General features: G+C 40.4%; 1 protein-coding gene across 1 annotated transcript in view; it reads right to left on the bottom strand.

The window, feature by feature from the left end:
• DNAH8 (dynein axonemal heavy chain 8) overlaps positions 1-25,757 on the bottom strand; it is a 312,973-nt gene that overhangs the window by 159,850 nt on the left and 127,366 nt on the right. The window contains exons 44-55 of the mRNA XM_018039316.1: positions 20,327-20,514; positions 17,114-17,200; positions 16,918-17,025; positions 15,547-15,681; positions 13,570-13,731; positions 9,817-10,063; positions 9,445-9,686; positions 9,217-9,357; positions 7,451-7,688; positions 2,428-2,570; positions 1,509-1,643; positions 653-775 (exon numbers count right to left, since the gene is read on the bottom strand). Of these exons, the coding sequence (XP_017894805.1) occupies positions 653-775; positions 1,509-1,643; positions 2,428-2,570; positions 7,451-7,688; positions 9,217-9,357; positions 9,445-9,686; positions 9,817-10,063; positions 13,570-13,731; positions 15,547-15,681; positions 16,918-17,025; positions 17,114-17,200; positions 20,327-20,514 (1,949 nt within the window). The remainder of the gene's footprint in view (positions 1-652; positions 776-1,508; positions 1,644-2,427; positions 2,571-7,450; positions 7,689-9,216; positions 9,358-9,444; positions 9,687-9,816; positions 10,064-13,569; positions 13,732-15,546; positions 15,682-16,917; positions 17,026-17,113; positions 17,201-20,326; positions 20,515-25,757) is intronic.

Raw genomic sequence — 25,757 nt, forward strand, 5'->3', positions numbered from 1 at the left:
ACATCACTGACTCAATGGACATGAGTCTGAGTGAACTCCAGGAGTTGGTGATGGACAGGGAGGCCTGGCGTGCTGCAATTCACGGGGTCGCAAAGAGTCGGACACGACTGAGCGACTGAACTAAACTGAACTGAAACATCACCTACTCCTGGAAAAGAGTATGTAGAGTGAGAAATAAGAGAACAAAGATAAAACCCTGGGGAAAAGAAGAGAGAAGCCAGAAAATACACTGAAATCAAGCAGCCAAAGAGACAGAAGGGAACATGGGGAGAAGCATACAGGGATTTCAAGAAAGGAGAATGCCACCTATTACCAAGAGGTCGAAAAAGACTGAGAATTATTACTAGGCTTAATCAAGAGATGGTTATTGATCTCTTTACATATAACCAAATCAAAGTGAAAGTGCCACTCGTATCTGACTCTTTGCAACCCTGTGGACTGTAGACCACCAGACTCCTCTGTCCATGGAATTCTCCAGGCAAGAATACTGGGACGTGTTGCCATTTCCTCCTCCAGGGGATCTTCCCGACTCAGGGATGGAACCTGGGTCTCCTGCACTGCAGGCAGATTCTTTACCATCTGAGCCACCAGCCCATACATATAACCAAGAATACCGGTTGAATACCACCTACATGAGATATTTTAGTCATACCTGATCTCCCCATTCATTAATCACGGGCATATTAATGTCATCGATAAATACAGTCATCTTTCTGCCTCCAGGTGGCCCATATGTGCTTCCCATCCGCTTGTCCACATAGCTTTCAATTGTTCTCTAGAGAAAAGGAAACAGTCTGTTTTATGCATTACACTTCAATCCATTTCTAAAAATGATGAGCATGCTTTTCAGAGTAGAATATAACTGACTTATTTATTTAATGGGTGATATTATTATTCAAATAAATACTGTGAACTTTAAAAAATAAGTTGTTGGACTGTTTATCATTAATTTACATCAAACGACACTCCAGTGTTCAGCTTCAGCTTCACTTTTGGCCAAAACATGCTATTTGAATGTGGCTTCAGAATGTGGCTTCCTATTTAACTTAGCAAGGTTAAATAGCTGAATGGCAACTGCAATACTGATTCTTTCAAGATACGTCTACAGTCATATTCATGGCTTCCAAGTCCTTGGATTCAACCAACTTCCATCAAAAGTATTCGGGGTGGGGGGGCGGGGGGAATTCAGCAAGTTTCAAAAAGCAAAACTTGAATTTGTCTCACACTGGAAACTATTCACATAGCATTTACAACCATTTACATAGAATTATCATGTATTAGGTATTATAAATAATCTAGGGATTATTTCAGAGTATATGGGAGGATATCTGAGGTTATATGCAAACACTACCCACTGTATGCAATTGAGTACTCCCAGGAGTCTTGGCATTAATCCTCCATGGATACCTAGGGACAACTATATATATCAATGTTTTATTTGCATATACATGTATCGACTACTTAATATATTTAATAAGTTAATGACTACTGCAACCGATAGATTTTACCTGAAACATCATTGGTTCTGTGGCAGATGAAAAGTTCAGACTTTTGGCTAACTGTACTTCTGGGTCATATTTTTTCAAATAGGCCTTAATCATTACAGTTTTTGCAGTTCCTTGCTCCCCTGTGAGTAAAACAGCCTGCAATGGTAGGATAATCACGTTAAAAGGTGTGATAAAATGTTTAGTTTTAAACATATTATGGTTCTAGTAGCCATTCTTTCATTCTATAAATTAACAGTAGGTTTTAGTTACTTTTAAGAATTAAACCTACATCAAAATAAATGCTAGCTGAATTAAAGACATAAATGTAAAATGCATGCTGGAAGAAAATGTACTGGAAGAAAATGTGGGTGAGTGGTCACGTGACCAAGGGAGGGACTTTGTAGGCAGACACCCACTTTCCTTAGCAAGCTGAAAATCAGCAGAGTTCAAGCGTATTTTGGGAACCGGAGTTCATTTGCCAAACAGGTTTCTTTGAAATGACACTACCCCCAGCCCTTCGTACTTTACTTCCTCCACTTGTGCTTGTAAAAAGAGTTGTGTTTCTTACATGGTTTGCAATGATCTAAGAAAGAGAAAACACAGGCCACTAGCCCCACATATCAAAGGGATGATTTTAGTGAGTCCAGACTCGTATCTTTCCATACATGGAAAGTGCTAAATTCCTTAACTTGAGATACCTGGGTTTTTGTTAGTTTGTTTTCACTAACAAACATCATTTCATGATGTTCCAACTACCTGATCTTTGGTTACAAAAATTTCTATATATCCTGACTTCCCCCCTCAAACTTTGGCTCATCAGAACACTATCTGAGATGCTGTGTCCTGGACTTGAAGTCTGAAGAATGTCCACCAAATAAAACATAACTCTCAGCTTTTAGATTGTGCATTTTTTTTCAGTCAACAAAACTATCAAACTTACTTTATGCTGTTTTGCAATGGTGTCTATCAAAAAATTTGTTCTAACATTGTCAACATTTGGAACCAAAATTGATGAATATTCTGGAATACTGTCAGTTGGATAATAATATGGCTGAAGTTTCTTATTCCAATGCTCCCAATCACCTATACAATAATTAAACTGGATCTTAATAAAACTGCATTCTTCAAAAGTTATCTCAGAATACAAAAATATAAGTGCTATAAACAATCAACAGAAATAAACATTTAAAACATCCTCATAAAACATGTTAACCTATCTGCTTAGCTAATGTACGTGGCACCTGATAATTTAAATTTGTTTTGCCTCTTTACAAAATCACCTTTAACTTATTAATTATTTATCTGGAGAGCTCTGACCTAAAATGGAATTACAACCAATGATATGTTTAGTATCTAGTAAGAAAGCCACATTAACTAAAAGGATGTGAAAGACCAAAACAGGGATAATAGATTACCAGACTTAGGATGTTTATCATGAGAAATGGAAAAAATAAACCTGGCCCTAAAACTAGGTAACAGAATGCCCAGATTCATGACTTATAGTCACTATCACTAGCTTCCCTAGAAGCTCAGACTGTGAATTTGCCTGCAATGCAGGAGACCCGGTTCCATCCCTGGGTTGGGAAGATGCCCTGGGTAAGAATGGCTACCCACTCTAGTATTCTTGCCTGGAGGATCCCATGGACAGAGAAGCAGAGTTGTACATAACTGAGCAACTAACACAACAACATTATTGTTATAATAAGTATTATAAGTACATTTCATCAATTCTAAGAAAAGTATCTTATTTACATTTAGCATCTCTGGAATGCAGCGTTCAATCTATGGTGTCAGCATCGCTGCCAGTCAGGCAAACTTGGCCAGAGATGTTTGTATTGTGGTCATTTAAACGGAATGACCCTCATTGTTGATTGCATTCTTGAATTTAACTGCCATTTTAAAGATCTTCCAAAAGAACTGCGATTCAGAAATTTACCTGAAAAGTAACTGTGTACATCGAATGCACGGAAAGGGAGAAGAAGAGTACACATTTGATAGCAGCAAAGCAAATATTCATCATTGGAGGAACAGCCTTGATCTCAGCTTTCCTTGCAAATTCTGGAGTCCTGTGGTCTGTGTATGTTTAAGCTTTAAGTTTAGTGGCTAAAGGGTTTCCATAGTGGGTGCATCTTGTGCACCACTGTGTAGTTAGCAAAGTGGGCACACTACTGGATGTGAGAGCTGCACTAGTTCCACATTCTTGAGTCTTCTCCAACACCACAGTTCAAAAGCATCAATTCTATGGCGCTCAGCTTTCTTCACAGTCCAACTCTCACATCCACACATGACCACAGGAAAAATCATAGCCTTGACTAGACAGACCTTTGTTGGCAAAGTAATGTCTCTGCTTTTGAATATATTGTCTAGGTTGGTCATAACTTTCCTTTCAAGGAGTAAGCGTCTTTTAATTTCATGGCTGCACTCACCATCTGCAGTGATTTTGAAGCCCCCCAAAATAGTCAGCCACTGTTTCCACTGTTTCCCCATCTATTTGCCATGAAGTGATGGGACTGGATGCCCTGATCTTTGTTTTCTGAATGTTGAGCTTTAAGCCAACTTTTTCACTCTCGTCTTTCACTTTCATCAAGAGGCTCTTTTGAAATGATACCCCATTGGAATTTTAATTTGCATTTCCCTGATGACCAATCATGTTGAATATCTCTTCATATTTTTTGTTTCACCATTCATAAATCTTTGGTACAGCATCTATTTAAAGTTATTGCCCATTTAAAAAATTTAGATTGGCTGTCTACTTGTTATTATTGAATTGCAAGAGTTCTTTATGTATTCTGGATAAAATTCTTTTATCAGATAAATGTTTCTCAAATATTTGTTTCCATTCTGTGGCCAAAATGGTTCATTTTATTGTCATAGTGACTTTTAAAGAGGTGTTAACTTTAGTGAAATCATGACATAGTGTTCCACCTTTGTTTTTTAAAAATTGATTTGGTTATTCTTTGCATTTCCATAAAAGTTTATAATTCATTTATAAATTTCAACCAAAAAATAGCCTATTGAGATTTTTCACTTGATTACACTAAGTCTATAGATCAGTTCAGGGAAAGTAACATCTTAACAATACCGTATTTTCTGATTTGTAAACTGGATTTATCTTTCTATTTATTCAAGGCTTCTTTAATTTCTCTCAGCAGTTTTATAGTTTTCAGTATACAAATTTTATACATATTTCATTAAATTTATCCCTATATATTTCATTTTTTGGATGCTATTTTGAATTCTATATTAAAATTTCAGTTTCCAATTTGTTGTGAGCATACAGAAATACAAATTATTATTATATACTGTTCTTTCATTCTGTGACCTTGCTAAACTCATTATGCTAGTTCTAACATTTTGGAGGGAGGTTATAATATCTGCAAGTAAAGAGAAATTTACTTGGTTTTTCCCAATTTGTAGATATTTCATTTGTGTGTTTGTTTGTATTTATTTATTCACTCCCTTTTTGCACCAGCTAAAACATCGGGTACAATGCTGAACAGAAGTGGTGAGAAAGGATATTCTTGTTTCTGAACCTGGGAAGTATTCACTCTTTCACCATTAAGTATTTGTTCAGTTACTAAGTCACGTCTGATTCTGTGTGACTCCACGCACTGCAGCACACCATTCAGTATAATTTAGCTCTTTTGAAGATATTCTTTATCATAATGATGACGTTTCTAATTCTAGTATCCTGAGAGTTTTGTCATAGTTTTATCATAGAAAAATTGATAGCATCCTTCTACCATAGAAGAATGTTAAAATTTTGTCAAATGAACTTTCTGCATCTATTTAGATGACATATAAATTGCTTGGTTTTTAGTATGTCAATATAGTGAATTCCACTGACTGGAATGTTAATTAAATGTTAATCCAATCTTCCACTCCTAGAATAAACGCCCAGCATCTACACTGTCAAATGTACTTTCATTAACATAGTCTCTAACAATCGCTTCTTATGTTAACATCTTTAGGGTCTGCAGTAATGTTTCCTCTCTCTGCCTGGCTCATGCAATCTACATCTTCTCTTTTTTCCCCCTAATATCTCTGGTAAGAGAGTGACCAATTTTACCGCTCTTTCCAAAGAACCATCTTTGGATTGGCTCTAGATTGCAAGAGAATTAACATCTAGATTTAAGGATTCATTTCATAATTAGCTTCTTTTAAGGAGAGGTAAGCTGGGCCCTGACACATATGGCGGGTTAGGGGGCTGAAGCATGGGACATTGCCAAGTCTGCTACACATAAGTAGGGTCCCTATCTGCTTGCTTCATTCTCTGCTTATTCTGATGTTTCCAACAAAGAAGTTCTAAGACTGCATACCACACTTTGCATCATGAAGAATCTGTGTTCTCTATACTTCTACCCTTCCTTTTCAAGCAATAGAAAAAGAGGTACTGCTAACTTATCTATGTTAGACTTCAGTTCAGTTCAGTTCAGTTCAGTTCAGTCGCTCAGTCGTGTCCGACTCTTTGCGACCCTATGAATCACAGCACACCAGGCCTCCCTGTCCATCACCAACTCCCAGAGTTCACTCAGACTCACGTCCATCAAGTCAGTGATGCCATCCAGCCATCTCATCCTCGGTCGTCCCCTTCTCCTCCTGCCCCCAGTCCCTCCCAGCATCAGAGTCTTTTCTAATGAGTCAACTCTTCGCATGAGGTGGCCAAAGTACTGGAGTTTCAGCTTTATCATTCCTTCCAAAGAAATCCCAGGGCTGATCTCCTTCAGAATGGACTGGTTGGATCTCCTTGCAGTCCAAGGGACTCTCAAGAGTCTTCTCCAACACCACAGTTCAAAAGCATCAATTCTTCGGCACTCAGCTTTCTTCACAGGCCAACTCTCACATCCATACATGACTACTGGAAAAACCATAGCCTTGACTAGACGGACCTTAGTCAGCAAAGTAATGTCTGCTTTTTAATATGCTATCTAGGGTGGTCATAACTTTTCTTCCAAGGAGTAAGCGTCTTTTAATTTCATGGCTGCAGTCACCATCTGCAGTGATTTTGGAGCCCCTCAAAAAATAAAGCCTGACACTGTTTCCACTGTTTCCCCATCTATTTCCCATGAAGTGATGGGACCAGATGCCATGATCTTTGTTTTCTGAATGTTGAGCTTTAAGCCAACTTTTTCACTCTCCACTTTCATTTTCATCAAGAGGCTTTTTAGGTTCTCTTCACTTTCTGCCATAAGGGTGGTGTCATCTGCATATCTGAGGTTATTGATATTTCTCCCGGCAATCTTGATTCCAGCTTGGGCTTCTTCCAGCCCAGTGTTTCTCATGATGTACTCTGCATATAAGTTAAATAAGCAGGGTGACAATATACAGCCTTGATGTACTCCTTTTCCTATTTGGAACCAGTCTGTTGTTCCATGTCCAGTTCTAACCGTTGCTTCCCGACCTGCATACAGATTTCTCAAGAGGCAGGCCAGGTGGTCTGGTATTCCCATCTCTTTCAGAATTTTCCACAGTTTATTGTGATCCACACAGTCAAAGGCTTTGGCATAGTCAATAAAGCAGAAATGAATGTTTTTCTGGAACTCTCTTGCTTTTTCGATGATCCAGCAGATGTTGGCACTTTGATCTCTGGTTCCTCTGCCTTTTCTAAAACCAGCTTGAACATCGGGAAGTGCACGATTCACGTATTGCTAAAGCCTGGCTTGGAGAATTTTGAGCATTACTTTACTAGCATGTGAGATGAGTGCAATTGTGTGGTAATTTGAGCATTCTTTGGCATTGCCTTTCTTAGATAACTGCAAAAGGGGAAGTCAAGAGCCTCTATAACCATTCCCAGCTCATATGCAAAATCCTAGTCTTGTTTCCATAGATGCACTTTAAAAATAGTATTAGCAATTATGTTATTCACAATTGGCTTAATATTTCCTATAGAAGATTTTATGGAGTTTATCTCTTTTCCATTAAAAAAATGTTATTTTGTTTCAGATGTAAGTCACTGTGCTTACCATAATCAGTAACATAGAACTCATACATGGTTTGAGTCAAGCCTTTAGGTATTTCTGGTAAGTCTAACTTGCTTTCATGACTTCGCATAAAAGCTTCAAGCTTGTCTCTGCTTTCCAGTTCCAGAAGGGCTCCTATACTCCACATCAGAGCAAACACAAATAATTTATGAAGATGTTCGACACACGAAATGCCACCTTCTTCTTTGGAGGGGATTAAACCTTCCAGAAGATTGAGAGACTGAAAATATTTAAAATACAACAAAATTAAGTGTTATATTTAGATTTTAAAATAAACATTTAAATATAATAATAACTTTAAAAGAAGGAGAGAATGAGAGAAGAAAACAAATATATCTCCAGTTATGGTTTGATCAGTGTCCTACAGCCAGTGGCATTTAGAAAAGTCATTCTGCTTTAGGCAGGCTGTGTGACTGCACAGAAAAGACACCAAACTGGGAATGTGGAGGTGTGGCTTCTTCCCCCAACTCATGCCAATAACATCTCTGAGTCCCAGTTCCCTGATCTGAAAAGCAAAAAGCCTAGACTGGATGTTTCCTTAGGTAGTTTCCGGTTCTAAAGTTTGGTTATTCCAAATTTTATAGACCAAATATTTTATTTATTTTTAACATGTTGTAAGGCTTAGCACACTGTGGCCCCTGGGGCCAGCAACTTGCTTAGCAAATGAAGTGTTTCTGAAACATAGTCACTCTCATCCATTCTGTCTGGCTGCTTCTATATTGCAACAGTAGAGCTGAGGGGTTGGGATGGAAAGTTGTGCAAAACCTAGAACATTGCCTATTTGCCCCTTCAAGAAAGGTTTGTCAACGCCCACATGGCATCAGAAAAAAAAATTGTATCTATAGTAAGACATCCTTTGTCTTTCAAAATAAAATCATTTCAATGATTTGTGAGCTTCGTGAATTATATCTAAGCCACCCAGCCTCCCTGAGTGATGTCCTTTGCACTGACAGAGAATCAGAGCACTAGACTCTATAATGAGCAATCACCTATGGACTAGAATCAGGAGAGCCTCTGAAAAATCTAAGGGATAGGGTAGGGAGGGAGATGGGAGGGAGGTTCAGGATGGAGGGGATACATGTATACCTATGGCCAATTCATATTGCTGTATGACAAAAACCATCATCAAATTGCAAAGTAATTATCCTCCAATTAAATAAATCTTTAAAAAAAAAAAACAAGTATAAAAGAAACAGGAAAAAGAGAGAGAGAGAAATTCACGATTAGTTCTGTTTCTTCCAAAGACTTAAAAGGAATACTGAGTAGAGGGGAAAAACGTGAGGTTACAAACTACTTGGAGAGCTGCTTCGAGGCTTTCCCTGTCTAATACATACACTAAATATGCAAAGCCGAGACTTCCACCCACATTTTCCTGCTCGCCACCAGCTCCTTCTTGTGCTTTCTGTACGACTACCAGCTCCATTTATCTTGTCTGCTCTCATTTTTGGACACTCTTTCTGGGAAGGTTAGACTGAGCTTGAATGATGGGAAAGATAGTTCATTCCTCTTCCCCTGACAATACCGCCCTGGGAGGTGAAACTCAGGAAAAGATGGCAGTAAGTGAATCAATAAGATCTTTAATAGGAATCCAAATTCTCAAACCCTTCACCACCACATCACAGAAAGATTCTGATGGACTCTGTGAATCTTCCATTTCAGGTACCTCTAAACTGCAACTGAGTGTGTGCCTGGGAGGTGGGGGGAATTTCAAATCTTAAGTAATGAGTGTACAAAAAAAAAAATCTTACTTGCACAATATAGTTGCACTCTAAGAGCTGCATTTTCGGATTGAGGTTCAGTTTCATATATGTATATGCATCCTCAAATATTTTATCATACAAAGTTAGGAATACATTATTTTCCTGAGTAGTACGCTTCTTCAACCATGCCTACAGCAAAGAAACGGAATCTCTGTTTATAAGAGAGCAAGACATGGAAAGACACTAAACGCGCTTCTGTAGGTCTCCAGTCCCCACCTGCAGTATTGGTTTCCAGCTGAGAGCAGAGCTGCTGATGTACACCATGCCCATCCTAGAAACCGTGGCTGGAGAGGCGTTCTCGATATTGTGGACTTCAAACAAAAGCTTGCAGCTTGGGGCCATGGGGATGCGATCTCCGTTGGCCAGTGTGAGGGTCTTATTGTCATCCAACACGGAGTTTAAGTTCTCAATCCAAATGGCATCCACAGGGCCGTCTAAAATGAGGAAGATGTTTTCACCTGCCAATAATAAGAACAGAAAATCACTTTTCACCTGTGGATGATCAAAACGGAAAATTAAAAGAAATACTGAGTTGCAGATAAACTGGTAGGAGAAAAGAATAATCAGCAGAAAAGAGTTTCAGTGTACCTTTTTTAGCTTTTAATGTTTTTCTCCACAGAGTAGAAAAAATCCCATCTGTCCAGTCATTGGTCGCTGTGTCCAGTCGGCCAAACATCTGAGGAGCCGTAATAGCCTTGGGATTCATCCTCATCTCCCTATGGGGCCTTCCACACTCCGTCAGTGCCTTCATCAGGATTGTTATGACCGTTGTCTTCCCAGACCCGCTGGGCCCAAGAGTCATCAAACCGTGACGGACCAGAGACGTCTCATACAACTACACAATGAGAGGGTCGATCGGAAAATATAACTTAGGAGCCTCCTGCTCACGTTCACGAAGTTCATGCGGAGAAATTTTAAAAGCTTTAAACAGGATCTTAAAAGCTTTAGATAGTAACTGGTTCACTACTTAAAAATGGAATATGACCCCCCAAAAAACTGTTTCATGGAAGGTGAGTAGCAAACTTTTAAAATGCTAAAAGTGAGAAAGTGATGACAATGTGGGACTTTAATTACATTTTGGAAGCAATCGATTCAGGATCTAGTTTTTGCGTCTCAAACTAGTTGATACAACACAACTTGTCATTTCAGTTTGCTGATAACATAGAGGTGGTTTTTCCACAAACAGGCTTTCTCTGTATCGCATGTGGTGATGTCGTCCCCTAGTGGTGGAAAGCAGCGATACAAAGCATCTCTGCCAAGACCCAAGTTAAACATCAGCCTTCTGGTTCCCCAGAGGCACAGCTGGAGGTTGAGTTTCCTGTGCAAGCGACTGGTCACCAGGGAAACTTTTAATGGAGTAAGGGAAGGACAGGAACGGGGACAGGCCAAGCATGGTGTGACTGAAGACAAAAATCCTGTAGAGGGGAGACTTAAGACTGGCCCTCGGGGCACCTTTATACCTCTCTGTTTCACCTGGAAGCAGGAGAACTTGACTTTTCGACTGCATCACCCATAAGTCTTTATTGAGTGTTCTGTTTTTGTTTTGTTTTTTTAATTTGGCTGTGCCAGCTCTCAGTTTCAGCATGCAGGATCAAGTTCCCTAACCAGGGATCAATTCCCTGCATTGGGAATGCGTAGTCTTAACCACTAGACCACCAGGGAACTCCCCACAGCACCCATATGTCCTTAACAAAGGAAGGGTTGTTTGGGGGTAGGGGAGAAAAAACTCCCATGCACTGTCGCCCTCCTGCCCATTGACTCTTAGAAGTGTAGTGTCATGTGCCAGGTATTATTAAAACTGGATATGGCAAATGAAGAAGTAACAGTTTCATTACATTTTCAGCCAAGGTAAATGAAGAGTCATGATTTGTGATCTGGGTCAGAGACAGTGAGGGATCAATTCAGTTCAGGTCAGTCACTCAGTTGTGTCTGACTCTTTGTGACCCCGTGAACCACAGCACGCCAGGCCTCCCTGTCCATCACCAACTCCCGGAGTCCACCCAAACCCATGTCCATTGAGTTGGTGATGCCATCCAACCATCTCATCCTCTGTCACCTCCTTCTCCTCCTGCCTTCAATCTTTCCCAGCATCAGGGTCTTTTAAAATGAGTCAGCTCTTGCATCAGGCGGCCAAAGTATTGGAGCTTCAGCATCAGTCCTTTCAATGAATATTCAGGGTTGATTTCCTTTAGAATTGACTGGTTTGATCTCCTTGCTGTCCAAGAAATTCTCAAGAGACTTCTCTAGTACCATAGTTCAAATGCATCAATTCTTCAGTGCTCAATCTTCTTTATGGTCCAACTCTCACATCCTGTACGACTACTGGCAAAACCATAGCTTTGACTACACAGACCTTTTTCAGCAAAGTGATGTCTCTGCTTTTTAATATGCTGTCTAGGTTTGTCATTGCTTTTCTTCCAAGGAGCGAGTGTCTTTTAATTTCATGGCTGCAAGTCACTGTCCACAGTACTTTTGGAGCCCAAGAAAATAAAATCTGTCACTGTTTCCACTGTTTCCCCATATATTTGCCATGAAGTGATAGGACCGGATGTGATGATCTTAGTTTTCTGAATGTTGAGTTTTAAGCCAGCTTTTTCACTCTCCACTTGCACCCTCATTAAAAGGCTCTTTAATTCCTCTTCACTTTCTACCATTAGACAGGTGTCATCTGCATACCTGAGGTTGTTGATATTTCTCCTGGCAATCTTGATTCCAGCTTGTGCTTTATCCAGCCTGGCATTTTTCATGATGTACTCTGCATAGAAGTTAAGTAAGCAGGGTGACAATATATAGCCTTGATGTACTCCTTTCCCAATTTTGAACCAGGCCATTGTTCCATATCCTAACTCTTGCTTCTTGTCTTGCATACAGGTTTTTCGGGAGGAAGATAAGGTGGTCTGGTGTTCCCATCTCTTTAGGAATTTTCCACAGTTTGTTGTGATTCATACAGTCAAAAGTGTTAGCGTGGTCAATGAAACAGAAGTAGATTTTTTTTTTAATTCCCTTGTTTTTTCTATCATCTAGCAGATGTTGGCAATTTGACCTCTGGTTCCTCTACCTTTTCTAAATCCAGCTTGTACATCTGAAGTTCTCAATTCACCTGTACGCACATCACATGTAAAGTGAGGTTTTCCCAGAATTTTTTTAATGGTATGATTTCCATTACGTAGATGATGAAAAATACTTTGATTTCTCCTCATATATTTTCTTTGTAAGATTTGAGTCTGTCTCATACACTTGCACTGCTTACAAGAGTAAGAATCATTACTTTTCAAATGCGGTTTTTGACACTTTCCACAATTTCAGTGCTTTCATTTTCCAAGGCACTGGAAAGTACTCCCAAGGCGTCAAGCTCATAGGGATTTAATTCAGCAACTCTGCAACAGCTTCAGGGATCTGCTTGATAAAATCATTGAAACAGCTTCAGGGATCTGCTCGATAAAATCATTGATAGGTTGTCACACGGATAAAATGCAATTGACAGAAACACACCAAGAGACACAGGCAAAGGATTTAGTTTAGGTGTGAACATGCCCACACACAAAGCAGAAGCAAGGAGCACCCCCAGATTCCCCGGGCTCCATGCTCCACGAAGGCCCTCAGCGACAGCATTCCATTTCCCTGTGTGGTTTTTTTTTTTTGTGGGGGGGTCATGCTGCATGGCGGAGAAGGCAATGGCACCCCACTCCAGTACTCTTGCCTGGAAAATCCCATGGACGGAGGAGCCTGGTGGGCTGCAGTCCATGGGGTCGCTAAGGGTCGGACATGACTGAGCGACTTCACTTTCACTTTTCACTTTCATGCATTGGAGAAGGAAACGGCACCCCACTCCAGTGTTCTTGCCTGGAGAATCCCAGGGACAGGGGAGCCTGGTGGGCTGCCGTCTATGGGGTCACATAGAGTCAGACACGACTGAAGCGACTTAGCAGCAGTAGTATGCTGCATGGCTCGTGAGATTCCAGTTCCCCAACCAAGAATGGAACCCAAGGCCACTGCAGTGGAAACAGAGAGTCCCAACTAGTGGACCACAAGGGCAGTCCCTCCCTCCATTTTCATAACCTACTATCTCCTCCCAGCTATTCTCGAGATTTTGGTTACCACCTAACCTCTGGGGTGTAAGTAACATCAGTAAGTGCTTGGTTAGTGTGAAGCAGGGTAAAACCACGCTAAAGTCCCTAGGACAAACACCCCCTGCTAAGGACTCTTCTTGCAATGATGTGCTTTATTTAGTCTCAATCTTAACATCAAGCAAGATTAATATCACAAGTTCTTCTCTCCAAATGACAACCTTTAACAACACTCGTTGATCATCAAACTGATAATAGATGAAAATTATTTTACCTGCACGAGTTTGAGATTCCAGGGTGGATGGTTAATCAAACCTTCCAGCTGAACCTGGTTGGTGACTGCAGCTTGCAGTTCCACGTAACTATTACTATCTAGTTGTAATCCTGGAAACAGGTCATTGATTAAGCTGAGGAACAGGGGTTCATCTTCATCAATCTAAGGCGGTAAAGAATAAATTTACTCATTTAGGTCAAAAATGAAGCTCACAGCACTTATCATTTCATGCCCAAATAATCATATTATTGTCCTGGCCACACCTGTATGCTCTAGCACTTTCTCCCAACCACCACCACTGAGTCCACATTACCTACAGCATTGCACCCAAATCTCCCTGGCATTTACATTAAAAAGAATGAAATAATGCCATTTTCGGCAGCATGGATGGACCTAGAGATGGTCGTACTGAGTGAAGTAAGTCAGACGTAGAAGGGGAAACATCGTATGACATGCCTTATATGTGGAATCTAAAAGGAAATGATAGGAATGAACTTACAAACCAGAAAGAGACTCATAGACTTAGAGAAAGAACTGAACGGTTGCCAGGGTGGGCGGAGGAGAGGATGGGGGCAAGGGATACTTAGAGTCTGGGATGGACACATAGACACTGCTAAAATGGATAGCCAGCAAAGATCTACTTTATAGCACAGGGAACTCTATTCAATAACACGTGGCAGCCTGGACGGGAGGGAAGTTTGGTGGAAACTGGATTTATACACATGTGTGACTGAGTCCCTTTGCTGTTCAACCTGAAACTGTCACAACATTGTTAATCGGCCATACCCCATGACCAAATGTTTAAAAACCTCTGTCGGCATTTAATGTCTTCTCAATCTACTGCTCCAGGGTCTGATCTCATTCCTTTATCATACGACAGGCATACGCATTAACCTTAAAAACGTGTAGGTAATAGCTCCAATCCCAAGAGAACAGAGTATTAACATGCTACTTTAATTCAGAAAATATCTGTAATTTAACATCAGAAAGTCTTGTGGATTTTGGTTCCAGTTTCTCAACTGACTATGATAGTGGGTGAGTCCTACAAATGTGGCTCCCTCATATGGAGATCCATGTCCCCCAGGGTGGCTGTGAGACTCAAACAAGACAGTACCCATGAAAAGATTCTGTAATAAAGTGAAGTATGCATATGTTAGTTGTTAGTTTTGTAACTAGAATGCGAGCTCCTGAGGTCCACTTCTTCCTCAACCATATACTCCTGGGGCACGGACACCATACGTAGCACAAAGAAGTCCCTGAATAAAAGCCACATGAATCTACCCATCAGCTAGTTCATGACAACCTGGCTGTACCTGTGACAAGTGTGAAAGCAGTGAAATAATTATTGTAATCCCCACAGCAAACCGGAGAAGGTGATGGCACCCTACTCCAGTACTCTTGCCTGGAAAATCCCATGGACGGAGGAGCCTGGTGGGCTGCAGTCCATGGGGTCGGTAAGAGTCGGACACAACTGAGTGACTTCGCTTTCACGCATTGGAGAAGGAAATGACAACCCACTCCAGTACTCTGAAGTGACTTAGCAGCAGCAGCCACAGCAAACATTTAATGCACATTTAGAAAATAGAAATGGTGTTGATGTTTTGGCAGAGACATAGTTAAAGCTAGTCACATACAGACAAACCAAAAAGCTCTGGTGGTCCCCTATGAATCCAGATTTTCAGGTTTAGAATCTGTGTTACATTATGAATAATTGACTGACATTTGGGGGCTGAAGCTCACTGATGAAGCCTATTTTATGGCATTTGCAAGGATGCATTTCTGGCCCCTGTTGTTCATACAAAGCCATGGGTTTTTTTTCTTGGGGGCGGGAGGAGGGTGCCTTCTTCCAGAAGCTCAGTCAGTGGTAACATACATAACCCAACACACACCCATGTTAACAGCTCTGTATGAGCCCACCCCCACTTGCCAGCTAGGTCAAAATCTTGAGAGAGAAATTAACCCAGAGAAGAAAGATACCAGTTTAGAAAGGTTCATATCTCTCAGTCCTCTCATGACCGTGCTTAATTCACTATCTTCTGGCCTGGCTCTTTTTTGAGATCCGAGTGTCCTCAATACAGATAGAATATTTCTCAACCCAAAGTCGTAATGAACCTAGGATGAGAAAGGAAATTAAAAGGATCATACAGTTGAAAAATTCAAAGTGCAGACTCACTGTGTACATACAGTACTTATATACTATAGTTTTGGAGTGGCTGAGTGGCAAAGTTCTGTTAGCTCACTTCTCCTGCCTTTGACTGAAAAAGTTGACTTCACTGGAAACATCAAGCTGTGTGACAGTGCTCACACATGATTTTCTGAGAACAATACACTCTGACAGTCTGAGGGGCAAACATTTAAGATGCATGACCAACAGGTCACATACTATGTGATTGGCTTTATGTAACATGCTTGAAAAACACAATTACAGAGATGTAGAAAAGATTAGGCCTATGAGGGCTATAGAATTTGGGAGAGAGGTAAGCGTGGCTATAAAGGGTAGCGGGAGGGTACTTGGTGGGGATAAACAATTCTGTTTTCTATGACATAATTGGATAGATGTACACACACTCAAGGGCTTCCGTGGTGGCTCAGAGGTTAAAGCATCTGCCTGCAATGCAGGAGACTCGGGCTCAATCCCTGAGTTGGGAAGACCCCCTGCAGAAGGAAATGGCAACCCACTTCAGTATTCTTGCCTGGAGAATCCCATGGAGAGAAGGAGCCTAGTAGGCTACAGTCCACGGGGTTGCAAAGAGTTGGACACGACTGAGACTTCACTTTCACTACACACACTCAGATGGTAAAAGCGTCTGTCTGTAATGCAGGAGACCCAGGTTCGATCCCTGGGTTGGGAAGATCCCCTGGAGAAGGAAATGGCATCCCACTCCAGTATTCTTGCCTGGAAAATCCCATGGATGGCAGAGCCTGGTAGGCTACTGTCCATGGGGTCGCAAAAAGTCAGACACAACTGAGCGACTTCACTTCACTTCACACACACACACACACACACACACACATACACGAGTGCATGAAAAACTGGTGAAGTCTTAGGAATCTCTGTTTATTATTGTTCATTGTCAATCTTCTGGTTTTGTTATTGTACTACAATTATGTCAACAGGATGAAGAGTACACAGGATGTCTCGTACATGTCTTCGCAACTTCCTGGGAATCTATAATTATTTCAACTTAAGAAAGTTTTTAAAATACATAATCAAAAGGTCAAGTTAATTATAAACATATCTTAGGAAAGAGTCAAGGAATTTTTTCAACTCCTTAATCAGTACTTATCAAAATTGCAAGTTAAAAAACAAGTCCTATAGGGAGCGGGAAAATAGATGTACAAAGTTACCTGCTTAGTAAGTTGCTCTTCACAGAGTTTGTAAAGTACATAAAACTTTTGAGCCAAGATAACGTTTTCAAGAAAACCACAGCTTGCAAGTTTAACTCGCATAATGATCTGCAAATTAACAGTGAGGCTTTTCAGTTTTAGTGAAGAACAGGTAAAGAACATAAATTGTATTATGGTTTTAAATCCTGATTCATACCTGTCTATCAGGAACCATCATAGCAACGGTTCTGAACTGAATTTTCAAGTTCTCTGGTAGTTCCTGGCGCCCAGCATACCCAGGGTTCTAAAAGTTAAAATTATTTAATTTTTAATTGTTGACATAATTTCCATTTCTTGAATACAAATTATCAATACATTTCAAATCCCTAATTCAGATTCTAAGAAGGTATTGAAAAACATTTGATTCAAAAAATATCCCTCTTTTCACAAAAATATGTGTTGGACCATACATATTTATTAATGTCACCTTACTCTCTCTCACACATTTCCATTTTCATTATACTAATAAAGTAATACACATGTGCATATGTACGCACGTACACACACACACACACACACACACCACTTTATGGAGCAAAAAATAAGCCTCTGCGTATCTATTTGTTAAAGAAAATGAAATAAAACTGAATAAATAGTAGGATAATTATGATCTAAAATATGTTACTTAAAGACAAAGAAAATTTAGGATTTCATACTAATCAATTTACTGAGGCAATTTTTATTTCCTCTCTTCAATTATTCTTTTTTTTTTTTTGCCAGAAAATATTTTTATCTTGCCTTACCTTTTGAAGGACATTTGCATGGAGTATACAACTACAGTTGCTAGGTTTGTCTTTTTCATCAATGTTTCCTATTTGCTTTGTGTGTGTGCGTGCTTTGTTTTTAAATTGGAAGATAACTGCTTTACAATATTGTGTTGGTTTCTGCTGTACAACAACACAAATTATTCTTTACAGTCAGAATTATAGAGTTCTGTGGCTGACAAATAGCCACAAATAGCTGACAAACAGTTTCTTTTTACTATTAAAAAAAACACACACAGTGATGAAGGGAAACAAAGACAGGAATGATGAGAAAAACATTAAAAAAGACAAAAGTAGAGGTGAGAAGGAAGCTGTTGCTGCTGCTGCTAAGTCACTTCAGTCGTGTCCGACTCTGTGTGACCCCATAGACGGCAGCCCACCAGGCTCCTCCGTCCCTGGGATTCTCCAGGCAAGAACACTGGAGTGGGTTGCCATTTCCTTCTCCAATGCATGAAAGTGAAAAGTGAAAGGGAAGTCGCTCAGTAGTGTCCAACTCCTCGCAACCCCATGGACTGCAGCCCAAAAGGCTCCTCCTCCATCCATGGGATTTTCCAGGCAAGAGTACTGGAGTGGGGTGCCATCGCCTTCTCCCAAGAAGGAACCTAATAAGTAGCAAAAGACTGGGGATAGACCAGACCCCAAAATCCCAAGCGATAAGGTGAGGGTATTTGAAGACAAGTAAGGCAAAGAGGAAAGTGCATAAGGAAACCTTCAGTCCCTGAGCATTTATTGGGCATGGTCAATAGGCCAGATAACTTGCCAGGTGCTGCGGACATAAAGATGGCTGGCTGCCTTTCAATACTCCTATTTTTCATCCTTAGTCACAGAACTTCAGCTGCAAGCTGGGTGCATCACCACCCAGATTTAAAACTACATTTCCCAGCCTGCCCTGCAGCTGGTGAGATTAAATTCTACCCTGTGAGTCACAAAGGGACACAGTGTATGAAAGGGACAGTGTATGAAATACACTTGATGTCTGACTGAAGGGAGTTGATTCAGTCAATTGCCTGCAACAGAGATGCTTCTGTAGCACCTTGGGCTATAAGGCGACCTTGAAAATGGAAACCATGATGGTGTAGAAACCTCGAAGAATCTTAAAAGAATACATCCTTAAGTTACTATTCTTCATATCTCAGGTATTCACAGCCTAATGCAATATCTAATTGATATTTCCAAAATTATTCTTAATCCAAGGGCAAGCTTCTTTTAAATTCTTCAAGCCACACTATCACACTGAGTAAACTCTTTCATTCGGTTTCACGACTTATAACTGATCACTTCAGAATTATTCTATTCAGCAATTATTCTAATTGCTTCACTGGTTGTTTGCTTTAGCCAAAGTTTGTGACTAGTGTCACTTCTGGACAGGAAACCCTAAGAACCAGAGCATAATTCTTCTTGTTCTCTTTTTCCTTTGCTGTAGCTACCAGTCACAGCTGAGACAGTACCGGAGACAGGACGTGTAAAGCATCTTCTGCCCTCTCCACCACGACACCACACACCCACAGCGGGCGTGTGGTATGAAAGTAATAAATCTTTGAGGTGTTCAGTTCAGTCAGTTCAGTCCATCAGTCGCATCTGACCCTTTGTGACCCCATGGACTGCAGCACGCCAGGAGGTGTTAGGGAGAGCAATTTATGCGGTCACACCTAACTTTCAGGGTCAGGGAGATACAGTCCTGTAGTGTTTTGCATGGTGGGTATTTTCTTCCCTGGCTGTGCTTCACGGCATGCGGGATCTTACTTTCCCCAACCAGGGATCAAAGCTGGCCACCCCGCGCAGCGGCAGCACAGAGAGTCTTAGCCACTGGACTGGGTTTGAGGTGGAAAGCCACTAGAATTGGGGCGTTGTTATTGCAGCTTCCCTGTCTGATACAACATACAGAAGGCCCATTACCTTTACACAAAATTAGTGCTCAATAAACAGTGACTAATTTTATCATTAACAAACCACTGTTTTACCTTCTGTCTAGTCTATTTTTCCTACTCGAAAAAAAATCATTTAAACAGGGATGATTCCTGGGTGGTCATTTATGCCTAATTTTTTTTAAGTCTATAACAATTAAACCAATAAATTGTATTTAAAATCTATGTTTTTCAATGTCTTTTAAAACCACATCAAAAAGTATGAAATACTTAGGAATACACCCGATTAAGGGGGTGAAAAGAATGAAATAACACCATTTGCGGCAACATGATGGACCTAGACACCATCATACTAAGTTAAGTAAGTCAGACAAAGACAAATATCATAGGATATCACTCAAAGGTAGAGTCTAGGATACAAACGACAAAGAAAACAAATTTAGGATGACCGAAGGGGAAAGTGGGTGGAGGAGGAACAAATTAGGAATTTGGGATTAGCAGATACAAAGTACTATACATAAAACAGATAAACAACAGGATCCTAGTGTTTATATCACAGGGAACTGTATTCAAAACCTTATAATAACCTATAATAGAAAAGAATATTTTATATATATATATGTATATACACACACACACATATATAATGGAGTCACTTTGCTGTACACCAGAAACTAATCCATTGTATATCAACCATACTTCAATAAAAATTTTTAAAATATGTAACACCTATGTTCTCACCATTGTTAAGAAGATTCCAAATTCTGGATTTAAATCAACACAATCACCATCAGAAAAAATAAACTGTTTTTTCCTCTCTTTTCTTGCTGTCAAGACGATGTAAATTTGTTGGGCTGCCACTGATAACACAGGCAATTCAATTCTGTTAAACTCATCAAAACACCCCCAGGAACCTGACTGTGCAAGACCTGGTGTGAAAAACAGTTAGTTTGATAAGTTTTACTTTGTAATATACCTTCTTGATAGAAATCATTTCTCCAGAGCACCCTCGAACAATTATATAGTGAAATACAATTTATATAAACTTCACATCTAGCTGTTTATAAAGACATATTTAATTTCAGTGATATAGAGAAGTTTAATTATTTGTACATCATCACCAAAACGATGAAAACAGTATCCTGCTGAAATGAAAGTACAGACTCATCATTCCACCAGGGATGCAGAAGGGTGATAAACACTGATTCAGTCTGGACGTGCCACCCCCAGTGGGGATGGAGGTGAGGGAGCTATAATGTTTGGGGAAATTAACAAAATAAGGGATGCCCTATCTGGGTCAGATCACTCTGTCCCTTTCTTGTTGCACTGAGAGAAATGCCTGGAAGCTGAGTGAGACAAAGAATGGTCAAAAGATGTTTATTTCTTCCTTATGAAACCTGGCACAAAGGAAGACCTGGATATCAGGAACACTGCTCCTGTCTAATCTCAAAGGATGAAAACCCTTTATTATCTTTAACTGCACGAAACACTCTTCTCTCTCTCTTTGTTTTAAGCAAGCGAATAGGATTTATTAAAGAGAAGGAAAGTACAAGCTCTCAGCGTAGACGCTGAGAGGGGCTAGAGAGTCCCCCAGAACACTCTTCTTTTATTTTATTGCTTCCACCCACCTACCCCCACTTTTTCTTCTCTCTCCTTAGGGAATTTCCATTTTATGGATATTGGAACTTACATATCTATTCCTATGACTCTGAATTTTTTCTGTCAAACTTTCCATTTCTTTCTGCAATATGCTCTCTTGGCTAGATATTCCAACTTAAAAAAAAAAAAACAACAACTCAGGTTTTGTTTTTTTCAATTTCTGATTATTCCAATTGTTATTCTTTTCATAGCAGCCTATTTTTTTCTTTAATTGGTTATATGTGATAAATTCCTGAATCTCTCTGAAGCTATGAATTTTAGTTACTTTTGCATTTTCTTCTGTTTAGGTAGGTGGTCAGGGGGTCTCTTTACTGTTTGGAGGGAATGAATGTCTCCTTAATTTCTTCAAATATTTGATGAGACACGGTTATTTCTGCATATGGGTGCATCTTCTCATTCCAAATGCAAATTCCTGTTTGCATCGTGTATGGCTGCCTCTGGTGATTGGGGGGAAGGCATGAGAGAGGCAGGAGAGCTTATCCGCTGGGTCTGGGGCTTGGGGACTGACCTGGTGCAGGGCTTGCCTCTCTGGCACAACCCCCACCTGGCAATGATATTTGTCAGGACTCCACCTTCAGAGCATTGACATGGGGTAGAAATACTTGAGACAGCCACTTTCTTTTCTTTTCCTCTGCTTTCTGCCATACTTTTGGCATTCTAGGATTTACCCGGTGCTCGAGTCTGCTTCCCTCAGCCATCTTCAACCACTAAGCCAGGAGTGGTCCACAGAACATTCTCTTTCATTAAGTGATTCTTTGGGTTTAAATTATTTTTTTTTTTTTAAGGACAGGCAACTACAATGAACAATATAGTGAATATCCAGGTACCCACCTACCAAATCTTAACAATTTTGCTTCAGATTTCATCCTAAAAAATAAAATACTGGAACCACAATTCAAGTCCATGTAGGTCTTTCTTGGATCCACACTCCCTCCTTCTCCAGAGGTAATTTCTACTCTGAATTTGATGTCAACGGTCCTTATGCATGCCTGTAAACGGCCGCTAGCGTGCATTCACCAATACTCTATACTTGGCTTGTTCAAAATTTGTGTGTATCTGTTTATTTTTCTATATACTATATCTATAAAATACTGTATCTACGCACTGAAAATATATACAGTGTATCACCAAGTAGATTGATTTATTTACTGTTCTCTGAAGCAATTCTACCAACTTATACACACAGAAGTACTAAGATTTACAGTTTCTACACACCCTTAGCAACCAATTAACAACAGTGAGAACAGTATTGTTTTGTATTTCTTAATGATTTGAAGAAACTCTTCCTTTTTTTCTTTTTTTTTTTTGGCCATGCCACACACACGTGGACATCTTAGTTTCCCGACCAGGGGTAGAGCCCCTGGCCTGCTGCAGAGTAAGTGTGGAGTCTTAACCACTAGACCAACAGGGAGGTCTAAAGAAAATCTTTCTTAATGCTGGATATTAATCTTTTGTCAGCCATACATGCTAAAACATCTTCTCCCAGTCTTTGAGAAGTCTTTTTAACTTCTCAAAAAGAGACATATCACAAAAGACTGTAAAATTATACACACACACACATTCACACACACACAATTGACCCTTGAACAACACAGGGATTAGGGGCTTGGACACGCCACAAAGTCAAAAATCCATTTGTAACTTTGCAGTCAGCCCTCTCACATCCACAGTTCCACATAGGGGTTCAACCAGCCTGAGGTCGTATAGTACTCGAGTATGTATTTAGTTTTAAAAATCTGTGTAGTAGTGGAACTTCACAGTTCAAGTCTGAGTTGTTCAATGTATACATTTCGAACAGGCAAGTAACTAAAGATAAGAGCTGGATGAGCAATCCCATGGTATCTGTTACAGGGATATCCTCCTACCCTGCTTAAATGTATTCATCCTTTCTTTATAGTTTGTGGTTTTTGTATAAAAAGTCCCTTTCTACTCTGAGAACAGATATGCGCCTTTGTTACCTTCTAAAGGTCATACAGGTTTTGCTCATCATAGTTAAGCACTTAATCCCCCTAAATTATTTTTATGCATGTTGTAGGGATTCAATTTTTATATATGCAGGCATCCAATTTCCCTTGTTAAATATTAATCATCCGGTGTACCAGAATGACACTGCAAATTCTATCTCTTCATCACTGATTTTCAATACCACCTTTTCCACATGTCAGTGTTCCTGGCCTATTTCTGCATTCTCTGCTATGTTCCACTTGTCTGTTTATCAAGTCGCTTTAGTCATGTCTGACTCTTTATGACCCTACAGACTGTAGTGCACCAGACTCCTCTGTCCATGGGATTCTCCAGGCAAGAATACTGGAATGGGTTACCATGCCCTCCTCCAGGGGATCTTCCTGACCCAGGGATCAAACCCTCGTCTCTCATGTCTCCTACATTGCACTGGGGTTTTTTTACCACTAGCACCACCTAAGTGATATCTTTCTGAGATTTTCATTTTCTAACTTTTGTTATGGATAACTAAAATTTGTGTTTCTTTCATATTCAAGTAAACTTGCTAAATTCTACTTTCTGTAGCTTTGTTGATTTCATTGTTTACAATATCACTTGTGTTCCTTTCTTTCCAGTCTTTGTGCTTTTGCTGTCCCTGTTGTTGTTCCTTACTGCACTCACATAGGATGCAGAACACAGTGGTGAGTGGGAGGAACAGCAGGAAATCCTCACCTTATACCTCGTCTCAGAGAACGCTTCCAAATTTTCAGTACTACAATGCTTGCAGTGGGTGTCCTTTATTGAGTGCGCTCTATGGATGGATATCTGGGGAAAGAATCTAAAGACCGGCAGGCATAAGGTGGAGAGAGTGTGCTTCGAGATGTTTGAGAAACATCACAAAGGTCAGCATGGCTGCAGGAGAGACAGTGAGGGGACAGAGTCAGGAGATGAGATGAGAAGGGCAGAGCAATGCCACAGGGGAGGGGCAGGTGTGACTGTACAAAACGAGGACCAGTGTAAGGATTTCGGCTCTTACTGGGAGCGAAGCCAGGGCCCGGCTTTCAGTAGAAGAGTGTCGTGACCTGACGTACAATTAGAAGGCTCTAGATTTGAGATTAGAATGGAGAGCACAGGGGTAAACTCAGGGAGACCAATTAGGAGGCTTATTGGAGCAGCATAGGCAAGAGATAATGATTGGCTTGAACCAGGATGACAGCAGCGGGATAATAAAAGGTGGCTGGTGCTGGATGCGTTCTGAAAGTGGAGGTAATAGTGTTTGCTGACAGTTGGACGTGAGCATGAGAGAAAGAGAGGTGAAAAGGATAAGTCAAAGATTTCTGTTGAAGTATCTGGAAGAACAGAGTGGGTCTTTAGTGTGTCAAGGAAGGCTGAAGAAGAAGTCGAGATGGGGAGGGGGGATCGGAAGTTTGGTTTGGGATTCAGTGACTCTGGACCTGTTAGATATTTAAGGGGCAATGTCAAAAAGCAGGTATCAGTTGTAATATGTGAATTCAGAGTTTCAAGGGGAAGTCCAAGATAAGATGTAAATTTGATCATTTAGATATCATTTAATGTTTATTGCTGGGAGAAATATCAGTGACCTTAGATATGCAGATGATACCACTCTAATGGTAGAAAGTGAAGAGGAACTAAAGAGCCTCTTGATGAGGGTGAAAGAGAGTGAAAAAGCTGACTTAAAACTCGACATTCAAAAAACTAACATCATGGCATCCTGTCCCATCACTTCATGGCAAATAGATGGGGAAATAATGGAAACAGTGACAGACTTTATTTTCTTGGACTCCAAAATCACTGCAGATGGTGACTGCAGCCATGAAATTAAAAGACACTTGCGTCTTGGAAGGAAAACCATGACAAACCTAGACAACATATTAAAAAGCCATCACTTTGCTGACAAAAGTTTATATAGTCAAAGCTATGGTTTTTCAAGTAGTCATGTATGGATGTGATTTGGACCATAAAGAAGGCTAAGTGCCAGAGAACTGATGCTTTCAAATTGTCATGCTGGAGAAGACTCTTGAGAGTCCCTCGGACTTGTAAGGAGAGCAAACCAGTCAATTCTAAAGGAAACCAACCCTGAATATTCTTTGGAAGGACTGATGCTGAAGCTGAAGCTCCAATATTTTGGCCACCTGATGTGGAGAGCAGACTCTTTGGAAAAGACCCTGATGCTGGGAAAGATTGAGGGCAGGAGGAGAAGGGGACAACAGAGGATGAGATGGTTAGATAGCATCACGGACTCAATGGACATGAGTTTGAGCAAACTCCGGGAGATAGTGAAGGACAGGGGAGCCTGCGGTGTTACAGTCCAAGGGTTGCAAACAGACACGACTTAGTGACTGAATAACAATGAAAGTTTGGGTCTGCATGAGACCACCAGAGAAGACCAGCAAGGCCTGAGTTCTAAGACTGAACTGCTCCCTCACCTTTCTTCTTTGTCCATCTGAAACCATCTGCCATCTGTCTTTCCAGATTTTCCCAATATTTCCCATCTGCCAGGACCCCTCTCCCTTCTTTTTCCAGTGTTACCATCCTTTTAAAAAAATATTTC

The sequence above is a fragment of the Capra hircus genome, chromosome 23 (genome assembly GCF_001704415.2).
Source record: "Capra hircus breed San Clemente chromosome 23, ASM170441v1, whole genome shotgun sequence".
Taxonomy (NCBI): domain Eukaryota; kingdom Metazoa; phylum Chordata; class Mammalia; order Artiodactyla; family Bovidae; genus Capra; species Capra hircus.